General features: G+C 44.1%; 1 protein-coding gene across 1 annotated transcript in view; it reads right to left on the reverse strand.

The window, feature by feature from the left end:
• The window catches only part of LOC147733595 (ADAMTS-like protein 5), a 262,354-nt gene that overhangs the window by 34,332 nt on the left and 210,230 nt on the right, over positions 1 to 17,792 (reverse strand). The window contains exons 9-11 of the mRNA XM_086958186.1: positions 15,583 to 15,746; positions 14,368 to 14,536; positions 9,335 to 9,430 (exon numbers count right to left, since the gene is read on the reverse strand). Coding sequence (XP_086814312.1) covers positions 9,335 to 9,430; positions 14,368 to 14,536; positions 15,583 to 15,746 — 429 coding nt within the window. The remainder of the gene's footprint in view (positions 1 to 9,334; positions 9,431 to 14,367; positions 14,537 to 15,582; positions 15,747 to 17,792) is intronic.

Consider the following 17,792-nt stretch of genomic DNA (forward strand, 5'->3'; position numbering starts at 1 on the left):
TGGAATCGGTAGTGATGACTAGACTCTTGACTCAAAGTGACGACTATCTGGAAAAAAAAACTATCTTGCACTGCTGCTGCCCCCTACCATAACTCTGTTTCTAGAGAAGAGAGAGAGAGAAAGAAATAGAGAGCAAGACAGAGAGTAAGGAAATGAAAGATCCACTGCTGCTAGTTGCGCTGTAGCTGTGTTATGTTTAAGGGAGTAATGCACGGCTCCTTTAGTCAACTGTCCTATACTTTGTCTTTGAATCAGAAAGACTGTGCTTGGAGGAAGAGCATTCTTTTCTGTAGCTGCTCGACTATGGAATGAATTTGCGCCCACACTCAGACAAACAGAAGACTTACTACATTTCAGGAAGAAGCTCAAAACTTGGCTCTTTCCAAGGGTGTAATGGAGCCTAGCCACCTTTCTTGAAACATCTGACCTGGTACGGTAACCTGTGTGAACAATGGAATTAATATAACCTAGCGCCAAGATGCCCGTGGGTTGATAGGGCGCTCTATAATACAGTATAACATAACGTAACATATACTTTGTCTTTGATTGAGGAATGTGTGCACTGCTCCTGTCATTGATATAGCTGTGTAATGTGTTAGTGACATACTGATAAAAACGTTTCGCTTTAAAATCGCCAAACTGATTATCAATGGCTCTAGTAATCTAAAGGCTGTCGGAGCTCTGACTCACTCACTAAGTGTGGCTAATGTATTTCATGTGGCTTATATGGTGTGCAGGGTCAGCATGTAGCCATTACCAAGAGTTACAGTTGCAACCATCATAATGTAACGGCTTAACCGCGGCGGCAATTCTGCGGGGATGCCGTGGTTTAACGGAGTGGGCGGGGCCACGTCGGCCAACGGACATGCGCAGCACTACGAAGGTAGTACTCGCGACGGCCGTTTGTTGACGCATGCTTGGAAGGGGCTAACACCTCAGTAGCTACATACCCAACCCTTAGACACTCAGGGCCTCATTTATGAGGTGTTGCCATTGGGCAGTGCTGCAACCCTTCCTGCTGCACTGCCCTACGGCAAAGGAAAAGGGCAGGAATAAGCTCTATCTACCAGATACAGAGAATTCCTGTCCTTTTCTCCTGCGCCAGCACACAATGGGCTGCTGTGCGCCAGTGCAGGCACCTTTGCACCATGGTCCAAGGGTGCCCTGCGTTGCAGGGATTATTATTTTTGTGCAGGAAGGGAAGCCTTCCGCACAAAAATAATCACAAGAGTCTTTTTTCTCTTTCTATGTGTGCTGCAGAATGGAAGGAGGTGTCTAGAGGTACACAGCACTGGCTGCACCAACAAGGCTGACAAACTAATGCCTGACACCGAATTAAGTGTTATCATGCACTGCTTTTACTAAGATGCATCTGGGCAAACTGAGTGCTGGGATGTGAGGCAGTGTGCGCCCACCCTCCTCCTGCTTGAAAAGGCTCCCTTGAGCTAATGATTGATGAGCTCTGGTTGATGCACCTGCGCCCAGCCAGTGGTACAGAGACCTCAGAATACTTTGGGCAGCATTTCCAGCACCCCCAAAAAGAATGAGTTGCTCTCTACTGAAGAAGGACACCTATCCTGAAACACGTGTCTAGAGATACACAGCACTAGCTGCACCAAAAAGGGTGAAAAACTAAAGCCTGACTCCGAATTAAGTGCCATTATGCACTGCATTTACTAAGTTGCATCAGGGCAAACGGAGTGCTGGGATGTGAGGCAGTGTGCGGCTGCCCTCCTCCTGTTTGAAAAGTGCTGCAGAAAGGTGACATGGATTTGCATATGGCTGGGTCAAAACTGGGGTGGCATGGTGAGGAAAAGAACGATGGATTAAACACAGATCTTTGTGACTTGGCCTGAATGTTTGCAATGTTTAGCATTCCGTCCATCAATTGTTCCTTCCTCACTAGCACTGCATTGCCAGACAGCATCATTGATATGGACTAATCATTTTTAGGTTGAGTCTGGGCAGTTCATGCGCTGCTCTGCGAGCCATGCTGTATTGAGTTAGGGATGTGAAGCCCCGCCCACTCCCCGCCCATATTTTTCATTTTTTTCCATTGTTGTCCTTTGTAAATGCTGATTCCTAGATCACCTTGTTAGTCCCTCCTTAGAACCGCCGTATCTACATTTAAAACCTCCCATGGCGACTGGCCCTTTTACTTCTGTTGCGACAGGGTATGTTTGAATTGGTCTGTAAGCACTATTTTCTTTAATGGGTTTTGCCCTACTGGAGGCACGACGTGCCTTCCTTACATTTAGCAGACCATGCGCGCTTTCTCTTTCAAAGCTGCTGTCAATGATCCGAGAAGTTCCTGCCATGCCAGTGTCCCAACAAGCCCCCGTGGCACGTATTATTCAGATTTGATGTCTGCATAACACCTGGACAGGTAATACTGCCACATACACCAAACTGCACAGGCATGATTTACTCACACACAATGTTTACACAATGTACATTTGCAGTGCCCCAGCATTAAGTTGGACACCTTCGGCCAGCACAGTTTTTTTTAAAACTCGTAACGCTTTGCATTCTGGAACTTGTAGTTCCGCATTCCCATCATGTTCATAGACTCTCATGCCCCAAAAAGCAGAATGCCGCTGGCCGCCATCTTGATCGGTATCTTGACAAAGGTGACACCAGGCTATTTACCAATATGCTTTTATACAACTAGCAGCGATGACACAAACGTAGTGTTTACTAATGCTTAGGATAATATGCCTTAATATCATCTACCTTAGTGGTACTCGTTTTTATGAATCTCTTAAGGGTGAAAGACTGAATCCCTGAGATTTGAACCTGTGACCTGCGTTGTAGATCTCTGGTGCTGGCTCTTTAACCCACTGAGCTGAGTAGCTTGTTAAAAATAGTCTCAGTCGAGAGATGCATAGTGTCCTCAACGAAGGCTTTGGCCGGTTTGAAAAAGAGAAGTTTTGTCCTCGACATTTTAGGCAAAGGTGCTGCACCCCCTTAATGTGTCAAACTTGGAAGAAGAAAGGGAGAGGCAGGGCTCTTTTAAGGCGCTTGCCTGCACTCAGCCTGTTTGATTAAACAATGGCGTTCCTAACTCTGCAGCACTGTGTGGACACAACTCCCCCACCCATAGCTCTCGGCCCAGATGCCAAAAAGCATTTGCAATGTAATAGGTCTCACATTTGCAAGAGTTTAAGCTATTGGCATAGTAAAAGACAATGCCTTTTATTTATGTTTTAAAAACTAACACGTAAATAAAAGGCATTGTCGTGTACAATGCCAATAACTCAAACTCTCGCACATGAGAGACCTATTGCATTGCAAATGCTTGTTGGAAAAGCATCCATGTATGCCATATAGGTGCAAATATGTTCTGCACGCAGGATGCGCTGCCATAAACAATGAAGCATCACAAAATTGGATCAACTTCTATTAAAAACTGGAAAGCCTGCCAGCAGATGTGTATCTATATTGGTCTTAAGCCAAATTCTTCATGAGCAGTCAAGATTGTAGATATAAGCTTCTTTCTTAGACTGAGAATATTTTGTTCTTACTGCCTCACCAGCACAGGCTGCAGATTCCACATTAGGGAAAGTAAAAACCTAGAGTCTGGTGCATTCTGCGGAAGCAGATAAGGTACAAACAAACACAACTCACACCAATTAGCTGAGGTTTTGTGGAGAGCACTGCATCAAACAGTTAACACCCAGCAAGACTCTTAATGCATGGCTTTAGGACTGGGTACAAACCACAGTGACTGATAATGAAAACACCCTGCAAGGCTACCTAGCTACTGCACAAAGGTGAGGTGTGCACTGTAGCAACAGACAAGGGATAACATCCTACAGGGCTCTGAAGCCTAAGGGCTAAGAGCAGACACAACAGCCCATGGTGTGAAACGGGCAGCAGGGGTCTCAATCGTGGACTTGAAGGCGAGGTCCAGATTACAGGAGCTAATACAGTAACACGTCCAGCAGGGGTCTCAAGCTAAACCTGAAAGGCCAGGAAGGAAATGCAAGACAGAAAAACAGCAGCACCGACCAGCGCTCTAAAGGTAAGAAGTGATGGCTAAGTACGCAAAGCAGGAGTCAAAGTAACTCCCCGAAGGGCTCTCAAGCTTTGGTCTAAAGACTAGCTTCAGATTGAAACAGCAAATATGGTAAGAGTGACTGGCTGACAATCTAATATAAGGCCCTACAGCCTGGTGTAAACTTTAAAGGCTCTCAAGCCGAGGCCTAAAGGTTAGGTGCGGACTATCAGCAAACAGGTAGCATTAAGGAATCTTTGGAGCTAAGACTTTCCGACCGAATGCAGACGGCAACAGTAAATATGGTAACACTCAGCAGGGGTCTCAAGCTAGGACTTATTGACTATGTGAAGACTGCAACATCAAATAGTAAAACAACCAGCACAGTTCACAGGATTATATCTGAAGTTTACTCGTCAGAGCTCCCCTCCTACTCTCTCCTGTTCCTCACAGGCCACACTTGTCTTGGCAGGCTGGCAAGCACCAGTGCTCTAGGCTCCAGAGAAGGCAGTCTTGGTTTCCCTGAGTTATGTCCCATCACCCAACAGGGAGACTGCAGGCCTTGGCCCCCAGTCCTGGCCACAGGCAGAAGTCTTGCAGAGTGTTCCCTCCTCGCCAGCCCATCTGGCTGCTTCGTAGATGACAATTATGTCGGGTCTCAACCTCCTCATCTTATGTCATTTTCATGCTTTACCATCTCCTATGGGTTGAACATTAGAAAATCAACATGCAAAGTATTGTGGCCTAAATCTCAACTACCAGGAGATCATGATGGTAAGTATACATAGAAAAGAAAGTGTTTACGATTCTAAACTCCACAACTACATAACTGAGTAGGTACTTAGAAGATATATTTATTTTGAAGGCACAAAGATGTGGAATTAAGAATAGTAAACCAGACCATGGGTTCACCACTTACATGGGGGACAAGGACATGAAAATCAATTTAAAGAAAACCTTGACCATGAAGTGCAGGAAAGGGAGATCCAAAAAGAAAACTCATCATATCAAGGGACAGACACTTGCTGCAACAGCAAGTTTTACATACCTAGGTATCAGTTTTTCTAGCAATGGCCAATAGGCAGCAAATGCAGCAAAACTAACATTTATTAGATCCTCAGAAGCCCTCTTTAGGTTTGCATCTAAAATTGGGAACAATCTCAATGGAGAGCTGCTGACCATATACAAAAGTAAATGTATTTCCAGTGTCAATTACGGAGCCTCTCTGTGGTGCGGACTAGCTGTAAATTGTTGCAGACCCAGGAAAGACGTTTCCTATGTAGATTATTACCACTGCTCTGTTGAGCCTCCTCTTATATAGTTCATAAGGAATTAGGGGGCACCTATTTAGAGGATGCCCTGCAGACAAGTCCCATCACACTTTGGCATCATTTTTGGAGTAAAGATGGCACTAAATTCACCAAAGAGATGATAACAGACTGTCTAACATTGGAACATATAGCAATAATACCATGATTTGCCTATGTAAACAGCTTGCTAAAGGTGGTGGATGTGAAATTGAACATTGAGGATCCGGTTGGAGTGTTACACTTTAGTAGGAAATATTTTGAAACAATTCTAATTGGGAAAAGGATGGCTGATAGGGAAAAAAGAGAGTGTTTTAAACTAACTGTGTCAATGTACCTCTCAGGTCCCATACACCTAAGTGCCCAGAGCTACCTTACCCTGGTACCAAAAATCCAACATAGATTCTATCTAACTAGACTTCGATTAGGCACACTGCACTTTTTGGTTGCTTTTCCAAGTGGAGCTTTTGTTCCCAAAAGTTACCCAAATGCCAATGCCGTGGCAAGCCCAACCAGTCCACAATTCATTAAAAAAAATTTTTAGAAATGGGATCTGAGGAAACAAATATTGCGGCCACGGTTTTTATAAGAAGCAATCATTTATCAAAAAGAGGCCTTACATTTTATCCGTATCCTTGATAATGTGAATTTATGCTATAAAGTCTATGTCTACGTTTCTTATGCCATCCAAAGAACAAAACAGCTCCTATACCTGGATGTTTTAAGATATGAAAATGAGTAGCCACGGATATTATATCCATAACAGTGTTAATATATGTCAATTAAGTATCCCCTATCCGATGCATTTGATAACATTTTGTACACTCATTGGCTATTGAGTTGATTCCTAGCTCAGTGTCTCGTGTTCTGTGTTTTGTATATTTAATCTGTCTATGTCCTGAGACCATTTTGCATGAATTTTAGTAAACTATTTTTAAATATGAATGTTGTATTAGGAGCTTTGTAAATTTGATCTGTGTAACTATGTTGTGGATATTCTTATCCAAATAAAGATTTATTGTTGAATAGTAAACCTATACCTAACTAAATATCTACATGCCAAAATACTGTGCCCAAATTATGGGATACTATAATATTGTCAAGGCTTGCAGATATCGAGTGGCATATCGAAGTTTAAATCTCAGTATTTTAGTAGTACCTTCCATTCATTCAGGTAGTGAACATGGATATGAAACCCCAACTAAAATTGCCACAAAATAGGTGTTGTGTATTTACTGCTTTGCATTTACTCCATATTTTCAAAGCAGAAGCAACACGCGATCTCTACATTTCAATAAAAAAGTATGACCAAAGAAAAGAAAACTGCATGTTTCTATTGCTTCGAAATACTTAAGAGTTGTTTTGTACCAGCCAGACACTATTTTGTACTCATATCAGTCAGAAACAAAGGGGGAAAGAGTGGAGAAGATGGGGTGAAAAAAAAAAGCACAAGAGAGAGAGAATTACGTTTTGTAGCGTCCAGCAAACTGTGAGGAAAAAACACAAAGTGAAACTAAACAGTGCAATAACGGGAAAAGGGACAGAAGGGCCTCGATACTGCCATTAAAGAATCTGTTGCCTCCACTCATAGACGAAAATCAAAGGGTTAACAGAATGAAGAAACAAATCGAATAGCCAAGATGTTGGATCAAAGCTGAAGGCCAGAGGCCCAAAGTTCAGCGAGAAAAGGAATTGTATTTTTATGAAGCAAAGTTGTTTATTACGTTTTACATATTTCAGACATAAAAACGCCCTTTGCGGTGGCAGGTGGAAGATCTAAACATTAAGACTCTCATTAAGGATGGCCTCTTAATTCCAGCGGGGCTGATTAAGGCTGTGACTGGCTCCAACTGAATTATGGGAGCAGAGCTGTTTATTGTCACACTGATATTTCAGCCCTTAAAGGAGCTGAAATCTCTGTGCAAACATCTGGAAGAAAATGAGGAATTACTGGGGAAATCTTACCCATAATTACCAGTTACCCCGGTAATTAGTCGTTTCATAAGGACCTCCATGGTTCAACTCGCAATGGCCCCCACTACCAGTAACTCTCAGGGTTGGAAATCTGGGCCATTTTCTGGACCACTTGACTCCCTTGACCCCTCCCATTCACTCCCTCCCCCCTCACACCAGTCACCTCTGAAGCATCTCTCCATGTTGGTGCCGCTGAACATGAACACAGCGTGGGCCTCATTTATGAAAAGTAACGCATCGCTGCGAGAAAACAGCAATGCGTCACTTTTCATTGCGCCCTCCTTGCGACCCCAATGATGCGTCATATTTACAATATGACGCATCATTGCTCAAGGACTTACAGATACGTCAGTATTTCTGACGTATCTGTAAGCGCAAAAGTGACGCATTGCTGGAGTGTGTCACAAAAGTGACGCAACTCCAGCAATGCGTCCTTTCACATGGGGCAAGCCCCATGTGAAAGGGCCTGCGTCAGTCTTACCCCTGCTGTGAGGCAGGCGCGAGATTTTGACGCAACGGCGTCCTAGAAGTGACGCAGTGAAATCTCATAGATTTCACTGCGTCACTTCTACGACCTTTCTTGCGTCAATACACCCCCCATGCATACATTATACCTGGTGCAGGGATAATGTGGCGCAGGGGTTTACAAAGTGATGCATTTACCTAGATGCGTCTCTTTATAAATATGGTGCAACAAGGTGCATTTTTTACGCCAGTGGTGCGTCACAAAAAGTGACGCACTGGCAGCGTAAAAGTGGCGCATAGCTTCATAAATGAGGCCCCGTGTATTTATGTTCTGTGTCCTGTTCCCTCAGGACTGTCTCCCGTTGCTGAGGTAATTGCGACTGTTCTGGAGGGCTCACACACAACACTTCAATTAATTTAGGACAGTAGCACTCCCTGAACACTGTGGCTAGGAGATTCAAGAAGGGAGTGCAGGTTTCTGAGAACTTCTTGCTGTGATTGGTCATCACCAGGGCCAACTTTTCCATAGCTCGGATGTCCTATACACGATGTTGTCATTCCTGAATGGCAGGTGGTTTCATTTTGCCCAAGAGGGCTGAAATGGTTTACCTCGTGAAGCACAACATCAACGACATCTGTTTAATGTATTTTATTTCATCCTGTTGACATTATATTGAGAAATGTTAATGTATATCCTCCGATTACTTTATCAGACAGAAGACGGATGAAAAACCGAAGTAGATAACAGCTCGGCCCATCTTTGACCGAGACCTTTTGGCACTTTACCACGTTCATATCTCTGTGTTTACATTCTTCACTGCAGTACACATCATCCAAGAGCTCTGGCATCCTTCACTTGTGCTGGGATATACCTGTATTTTTTTTTCAAACTAAGGAGGTCAAGGAAACAACTGGAGAGTGAATGGAGAACTCTTAGCCAGGCTGCTTGATTCATATGCCTTCCCTGTGTTAATGTACATTGCGTTGATTTGTTGTTGATGTGGTGCCTGACGAATTGCAGTCTGCACACATCCCAGATTTGCAAACGTGCCTACAAACACACCTCACCCCCGTGCTACACGTCATTCCGCACAGCTGGGCTCTCTCACTGGAGCCATCTGTGCCACTGTGGTGGTAAGCGCTTCTCTTTTTCGGCTGTTAAGCTGTGAAACTCTCTCCCTCCAACTCTTCGACTTCAGCCTTCCCATATCTTCTTTAGGAAAGCTATTAAAACCAGGCTTTTCTGCCTAGCTTAATTGTTAGTGTGGCCACTCCAATTTGTTTACACCCAGCGCCAAGACGCTCCGGCATGAGTGTGCTTTATAAATACCTTCAGTCAGTCAGTCAGTCAGTCAATGGTGCCTGAGGCCAAAATCCAGGATCTTTTTTTTTTAATCAAAATTGAAAGCATGTTAAAATGTATCTTTTTCAACTTAATTTGCATCTTTCAAAAATTTGGAGTGGTATATTAGAGGGTTGGATAAAAAAAAGACAGCCTGTTGAAGCTGCAGAATCCCAGGATACAATGCTCTCGCCTAAGGGCAGGGCTGGGTAGGACATCGGAGGCTTCTTAGACTGAAAGGTTACATACCCGGCCTTTCCGCTTCCGGGATGATGTTGGACTCCATGTTGTCTCTTTCCAGGCGTGCTTGCGGCCTCTGGTTCGCTGGTATCACTGGCTTCCACGCTGCGGAATACAAATGCAACTTGTTGGAACACGTTTAAGCACTGAAGAGTTAGTTAAGTGTCTACTAACAGATTAGGGATGTGACTATGCCTCTTCAGTACTATAAGTAAACACAATTGCTGTGCACAATAAAGATCCGAATTTCTATTGGAACGTGTTTTTGCAGATGTAATCTAGTTTTCAGTTTTGTGTTGCATTGTAATGCAGAAGTAACAACATGAAGACCTCAGACCTATAGAGGCCTTTTCTTCAGCGCCATCTGTTTTCTCACAGTGCATCCGTAAAACAGCGGCTCCATGATAGTGTCATTTTTTAATACAGTACATATATGCCAGATTTTCTATTGTGAGCTGTCCGGGTGCAGGGCATGAGAGAAAGCTTTCCATGGAGCAGCTATTTATGATTAACTATAAGTAGCACACTTGCAATGCACTACTTATGACCTCACATATTACATCACTCAAATGTTCTATGACGTTATTGATAACAAGCCCGTCTGCACCCGTCCGCGCCTGGACGTCGTCAGAAGCCAGGACCTTTGTCCGCTGGGCTCCACATAATGAGTCCAGACTCTGTTATACGGCCTCTCAACATATCCAGTTTAGACAGCTCTCTGCTGCATGCCCTATTACTTTCACTTCTGTGGATTTGGAAGGACCTTTTTGTGTAAGCGCTGTAATTTTCACAGCTGTGATAGACGCTTCTCTCCAGAGTTGGGGATCGCTATATTAACAAGGATACACAGGCAGGGGTAGGTTTGTCCTCTCATAACCTAGTGAAACTCCAGAGCACATACACAACATCTGCCTGGAGTGGTTTCTTAGCGAATGTTCGATCATTGCCTAAACATGCAACTGAATTGTGGGATTCGCTGAATTCCGACTTCCCAGACTTAGGTTTCTTAACGGAAACATGTCTTAAACCTCACTCACTACCTGATAATTCTCCTGCCCTTCCTGATAAATATCGGATCCATAGATGGATAGAGTAGGAAAAGTGGGTGGAGGTGTTGCCATCGCGTATAAAGATGGGCTGAAAGTCTCAGTCATCAACTCCATCTCCGATAATGAAATGGAAATTTGTATTTTTAAAATCGACAAACCCCCAGACCAGCCCCCTGGGCTGCTTCAAGATTTTAATTTAAAAGTGATGGAAAAGATTGCCCCTCATACGATTACCTCTCAACACTTCCTGTTATTGGGGGATTTCAATATTTATGGCGAAGACAGTGAGAATAGAGATGCAGCTAATTTTCTGGCCGACCTGGCGGCATTTGGCCTTTCAAAGATCAACACATTCGGCGGGTCATAATTTGGACATCTTGCCCACTAACTCACCCTATATATCTTCTTATCCCCCTCGCCCTGTGATTTGGTTAGAACTCAAGCCCCTGTGTACCAACAGCACAGTCATAAAAGACAATAATGGCCTAAAGTTACTCTTGATGCCTTTAACAAAAACTTTTTGCCCCCAACATTTGATGAGCATATGGACATTGACAAAACGCTTAGACACTCTCGCCCCCTTGAAACTACAATAAACCAACAGTCATAAAGAATGTGCTGCTTAGTACACCCAGGAATGACGTAATGAAACATCCAAATCCAAAAATCTGGAAAAACTTTTGCGCAAAACCGATACGGAAATGGGGGAACTTAACTTTAAAAAAATCTTTTACTTCCTACCATAAGAATCTAAGAAAGGCACAGAAAGCCCATGTCATTTTAAAGCGCAATCAAGTGGGCAACTCAACAAAGGAATTGTACAAAATTCTCAACACTTTCACTGAAAGAAGTCGCCGAATTCTCAACACTTTCAATGAAAGAAGTCGCCGAATGGATGAAACAAAGCCGCCTGAAATTGAACTCAGACAAAACAGAAGTGCTCATCTTAGGTTCATCCCCCTCTGCATGGGACGACTCCTGGTGGCCGGAAGCCCTTGGAAAAGCACCCATCCCGACAGACCACGCACGGAACCTTGGCGTCATCCTTGACTCCTCACTCTCAATGAACAGACAAGTCAACGCCGTATCCTCCTCCTGCTTTAACATTCTCCGCATGCTCAGAAAAACATTTCGCTGGATCCCCTCCGAGACAAGGAAAACAGTCACCCACGCTCTAGTCACGAGCCGACTGGACTACGGAAACACCCTCTACGCAGGTACCACCGCTAAACTCCAGAAGAAACTACAACGAATCCAAAACGCCTCAGCCAGGCTCATATTAGACATCCCACGAAACGATCACATCTCTGGTCACCTTAAAGACCTCCACTGGCTACCCGTCAATAAGAGGATCACTTTCCGACTGCTCACCCACGCACACAAATCACTCTACGACATCGGTCCAGATTGCCTCAACTCTCGACTGTCCTTCTACACCCCCCCCCGCCAACTCCGCTCTTCCAGCCAAGCCTTCGCCACTGTACCTCGCATCAACAAGACCACCATGGGAGGCAGATCCTTTTCATACTTGGCTGCCAAAACATGGAACTCACTCCCCGCCTACCTTCGCCTCACCCAGAATCACCTAGCGTTCAGAAAGCAGCTTAAAACGTGGATATTTGACAAATAATCCTCCTCCCCTTCCTAAGCGCCTTGAAACCCTCTGGGTATGTAGTGCGCTATACAAATTTTATGACTTGACTTGACTTAACCCTACTGCTTGTAATTTACAAATTCCCCCTTCCCAAGTACTATGTGACAACATAGCTAACTACTTTGATGAAAAAAATAAACTTAATCTATGCTCAATTCCCTCAAGTCTCAAATTCCTTGGATTCCTCAAATGTGCTGCTCTGTACCTTGAGATTGTCTGTGACTGGTCTTCAACATTTCAATGAGATACAGATATCCCAGACAGAAGCCATGTTGAGAACAGCGAAATCTGGTTCTCCCCTTGATGTTATGCCAGCATATGTGTTTGCCTTACCTGCCCCTCTCCTGGCTCCCGCTATCTGTGACATCCTTAACACTTTTTTGAGTGAGGGGGTACTCCCACTTGAATAGAAAGCTTCTCAGGTGATACTGATCAAGAACAAAGCCCAGATACCCGCTGAGGTGATTGCTAACTATCGCTCTATTTCGCTCTTGCTGCTTGTGAGCAAAATGGTGGGAGTGAACGTTAACACCCAGCTGATGGGTTGCCTTGAGTCTAAAGGAACCCTTCCCCCATCCCAGTCTGGATTCAGACCCCACCACTATACAGAAACTACTCTCATTGGTGTCACAGATTATATTAGCATGGCTCTGGATAACAACAAGGCATTGCTGCTGGTGTTATTGGATCTGACAACAGCATTTAATACTGTCTCTCACCAGAAACTGATTCATCAATTTGGAGAATCTGGTCTGCAGGGACAGGCACTTAAGTGGCTTGCTAGATTTCTGGATCAGCATACTGAGACACTTAACTTAGGCCAATTTCATTCCCATACTTTGAAGCTTACTAAGGAGGTGCCGCAGGACTCTTGTTCGAACCCTACATTGTTTAATGTTTATGTGGCCCCTCTTGCCAAGATTATTAGGGAATATGGTTTCACTCCCATTTCGTATGCTGATGACACACAACTATTTATGTCCTTTGATAAGGATACAGAGTCAGTTGATCAACGCTTTGAGGAGGGCATGCTGGTCATATCTGGCTGGATGATGGAAAACTTCCTTCAGCTTAATGCGTCTAAGACTGAGATCCTTTTGTTTGGCTCTGCTCAATCCATTTGGTCCACAAATTGGTGGCCCACTGTGTTAGACCCCACTCCTACTCCATCTCTTGCGGCAAAAAATGTAGGGGTCCGTTTGAATAACTTTCTGATTACGAAGGATCAAGTCATGGCCACATCAGGGACTTGCTGCCACACTCTGCTCTGAGTCTCTTGCGCAGATTGTTTCAGTGGCTGCCCTTATCAGTTTGACGAACCGTGATTCAAGCTTTGGTTATCGGCAGACTTGATTATTTCAATTCTCTTTTAGCATCTGCAAACAAGTCTCTCTTGAGTAGATTAAAGATAGTTCAGAATGTTGCTGCACGTCTGGCTGTCAAAATGCCCACGCGTACCCCCTTTAGGCCTCTGCTAAGACAGCTTCACTGGCTTTCTATTCACCAGAGAATTAAATTTAAATTCTGCTGCCTTGCACATAAATCACTTAATGGTAGGTGTCCCAGCTATTTAGCAGACAAAATTAAATCTCACCGTCCGAGCAGGCTTCTCAGATCCGAAGGGAGAGGGATGTTTGTGGTCCCACGCTACAGTAAATTACGAGCAGGAGGCAGAACTTTCACACACCTTGCTCCAAAATATTGGAACACTCTGCCCGAGGACCTGCGCCAATGCCCCAGTCTTCTTCGATTGAGGAAACTCCTGTAGACTGAATTATTCCCGGACTGATTTGTGCCTAACCTGTACTTTGTCTTCTCTGCAACGCAGAGATACCCCTTCAGGGGTGATTCCTTCACTTTACAATTTCCCTTACAAATTACAAATTATAAATTACCTATGATGTTTCAAATTGCATCATTGCTGACAACACTATGCACGACGAGTGTGCATGTTATAAGTACTTAAGCTAACTATAACTGGTGAATTTCAGTGGTTTCTCGAATTTTAAATGGTATTTTTAACTAGCATTTTCACTTAACTATAAAATCACTTTGGATTTTCAGTGAAAAAAAAAATATATATATGTATTGAAGGTACGTAGATGTGGAGTTAAGAAAAGTAAACCTATATTTGCCTGTACACATTTAACTTGAAAACATGGTCCTAGCAGATATCCTGCACTGTATATTGTTTTAGGTTGATACTTTTTAACTAAAAAATGTGAAGCACAATCCCCCTTTCTCCATCTAGATCTGAGCCTTCACCAAGAGGTCCAAACTGTCTAGAAATAACCTGGTAAGGAAAATATATTTTTTAATGAATATATTTTCCCACTCACCAACAGGGCTAGTTGTTGGAGTGGTCCGTCGAGTGAATGGTGGTACTGGAACAGTAACAGCTTCCTGGTTTTGGATCAGCGGGCTGCGGTCTCCATAGTAGTAGTCATATTGGTCATTTGGAAGCCAGTACTCATAGTCAATCCCTGGATTACGCTCTGTGAAGAGGAGCTGAGGCAGAAGGTAAAGAAGGTGGACAAAAGAGATACAGAAGATGAACTGTGGGAGCAGATACGAGTGTGCTGTTTTGTGGTTACGCTGTACCATTTCACCTCATTACTATCAACTGCCCCACTTTTGAAGCCAGAATGTTAGAAAGCCTATAGGATGTAGCATAGCCAACAAGAGATGCATCATATGTAATGCATTTAGGCAAATGCTTTTTTTCTAAACCATCTGTGAGAGGAATGTAATGCCTGCAAAAGGGATGCAAAGATATGTGAATTGGATGTTATACATCAACCCAATCTAGCAGCATGGTAGAAAATGCCATTAAATGTGTTACACAGATTGAAAGTAAAACTAAAATTGCATTTGGCAGTAAATGGGCTTAATCCTATGTTCAGTGAGCTTCAAAGCTAGCTGGCAGAAAGCACCGTAAAGCTGATGTTATGTTGAATGAGTAGTTTCTAATAATTTAGGTTAAACCTTCTGTCACTTGATGCCTTTACAGGTAAAAACTGAACTTCACAAATGTTTGTGACCCATATTACTCCTTAAAGCATTGCTGAGGCAGGTGTTTAGTGTATACGTATTATTGTATTCTGGTGCCCACCTTTCCCATTCACATGTGGTCTCTGGCCTCTTACTGCTGACTGCACCTTACTGCACATGCAAATGCATATGACTGTCTAGCCATACACAATGTATTGTACATGTTTTTATATTTTATACCACGTGCTTTTCATTCATATATATATATATAGCGTTCTATTTTTTACTTTCGTGCAGAGGCAGAAATGTGATAAATGGTATACCATAAAGTCATTCACACAATAAAGAATATTTTATATGCAGACACATTTGAATATATATTTTCTTAAAGAATCACCTGTACATTTTCCAATGAAGAGCATGTGCACCACCCCAACATTCCTTATTTGCACCACTGGGGGCGAAGTGCAACCACAAGACCAACAAATAATTGAAAACAAAGGTATAACCTGGCCTCATCTTGTGCAGTGGTACAATGAATGTATGTAAGCAACGCTTTTTACCATAACGCGAAGATCTTCGTTGGTGGGTCCTGTTGCCTCAATGCTTTCCTGATTAGCTAAATTCCGTTGATATAGGACTTCTGTCGCAGTTATGTTGTATAAACCCGGTGTGCTGATTTCCCAATTGCCATTGATTACATATTCAAAATGTTCAGTTTGTAGGGCTGAAAAAAGAAAGTAGAGTGATTAGATCTGTAGGGATTCATAATTCATCAAACACAGCTGCAAAGCCCAATACAGATGCAGATTCGACATTGTAATACCTAATTTGGATTAGGGTTATTATGACAATACACAATGTCCTTATTGGTTGACTTCAAGTCACTTGAAACTCAATTCTTTGAAAAGTTAGTGAGTTTCTCCTGATCTCATCTTTACAGTTAAATTCTGGATTGACTCTTATACTGTTCTCCCTTTCAAAACAGACATCATTAAAGAGCAAAATGCTTGAGTTTTATTCTTGATAAAAGACTTAGGGGCCCAATAGTATGTCGGGCGGATTGCCACCGCCAGGCTGGCGGTAGCCACCGCCAGCCTGGCAGGGGCAATCCGCCCGACATCCTCACTCGTTTTCCCCCCCGCCATATTAGTATGGCGGGGCCGACCTCGGCGGATGGAAAGACCGTCCGCCGCTTTTCCACCCCGGTCACCTTGCGGCCGGGGCGGAAAAGGAATAATATGGTGGCGGTGTCTATAGGACACCGCCAGACATATTATGATGGGCTTTTTACAATGCCTTTCCGTGGCGGCAATTCCGCCACAGAAAGGCATGCGGTCTTCACTTTGGGGGCCCCCCGCGAGCCCCCAAAGTGAAGGAGGGTTGGGGGGTGCACACATGGGGTACCTGTGGTACCCCCCTGCATTTGCATATACAATTCAGTAGGCATCGCGCTGTGCCTCCCGCATTGTGTATGCAAAAGCATACATTCATTTATGGCATTGTGGCGGGCGGTGCAGAGAGCAACGCCCGCCACAATGTTATAAATGCAGGATGCAGCCGCCACTGTGGCGGCCGCATCCAAATACCACCCACGGGACCCCCGCCCTTATGGCGGGTGGTCCCAATCCCCGACAGGATGGCGGGCGGGCAAAGTCCGCCCGCCATCCTAATGACCCCCTTAATCTTCAAACACGAATTAAAGCAATGGGCAAGAAACAACAATTTCAATTCTGACTTCTTGGGAGGATTTGTCACTTAGGGCCTCATTTCTATGGCAGAGGGACCGCCTCCGACATGCTGTCGTTGGCGGTCCCTCTGCCATTGCAATGCAGTTTACCTCCGCCACATTATGATGGCAGGGAAAAGCATGGCGGTCGGAAATATCGAACGCCACAGACCAGATGGGCGGATCAAATCCGACTGCCCGTCGGACCAACCGCTAATCCCTGCATTGCGGCAGTGCCTGGCAGGCACCACCATAGGGATTATGATATCCCTTTCCCCCGTTCGTTCTGCAGCTGTCAACCCACCGCAAAACGGCTGGCGGAAATGAATTTGGGGGCCCGTAGTGGGCCCCGCTTAATCCCTGGGGCACGAACATGTACCCTGGGGGGGCAGAAATATCCCTGCACCATTTGGCAGGGATATGTCTGCAACCTATTTTTTGTATCCCAGCGGGGGCTGCTTACCGCATCCCCGCCACAATACAAAATATAGGTAATGTGACCGCCACAGATGGTGAGTAGGCCGCCTTGTAGGTGGCCGGTCCTAAATCCGATACGATGTCGGACAGACTGAAGTCTGTCCTCCATCGTATTGACCTCCTAAAGCCCAGAAGAAGACTTCAAACCTCTATCTCAATCTCATGTATTGTCAAGGATTTAATACATTAACACTCTTTTGACCAGACTTCCTAAAAGTCGCCTTGCTCCATTGAAGGCAGTGTTTTACGCTGCAATATACTTAGTTACTGGAACTAAAACTTGTGTCCATATTACCCCAATGTTAATAATATTACAAGGACGCTCTATAAAATGGCTAGTATCACCTACAAAGCCTTCCACACTTTGAGAACAACTGGCCTTCAAAAAGGAACGTGCAATCATTTTTGGGCAGTGCTTTTATAGTTTGGGATGCTCTCTCCTAAATCTACACAGCACGGCCTCGCTAACAACCTTCAAGCATGAGTTGAAACTGCTTCCAATGCAAAGATACTTCTTGTCTAACTTCAGTTGAAGCCATCTCTTAGAAATCTGCTTCCTCCTTAAAC

This window comes from Lissotriton vulgaris, chromosome 2_1 (assembly GCF_964263255.1).
Source record: "Lissotriton vulgaris chromosome 2_1, aLisVul1.2, whole genome shotgun sequence".
Lineage (NCBI taxonomy): Eukaryota > Metazoa > Chordata > Amphibia > Caudata > Salamandridae > Lissotriton > Lissotriton vulgaris.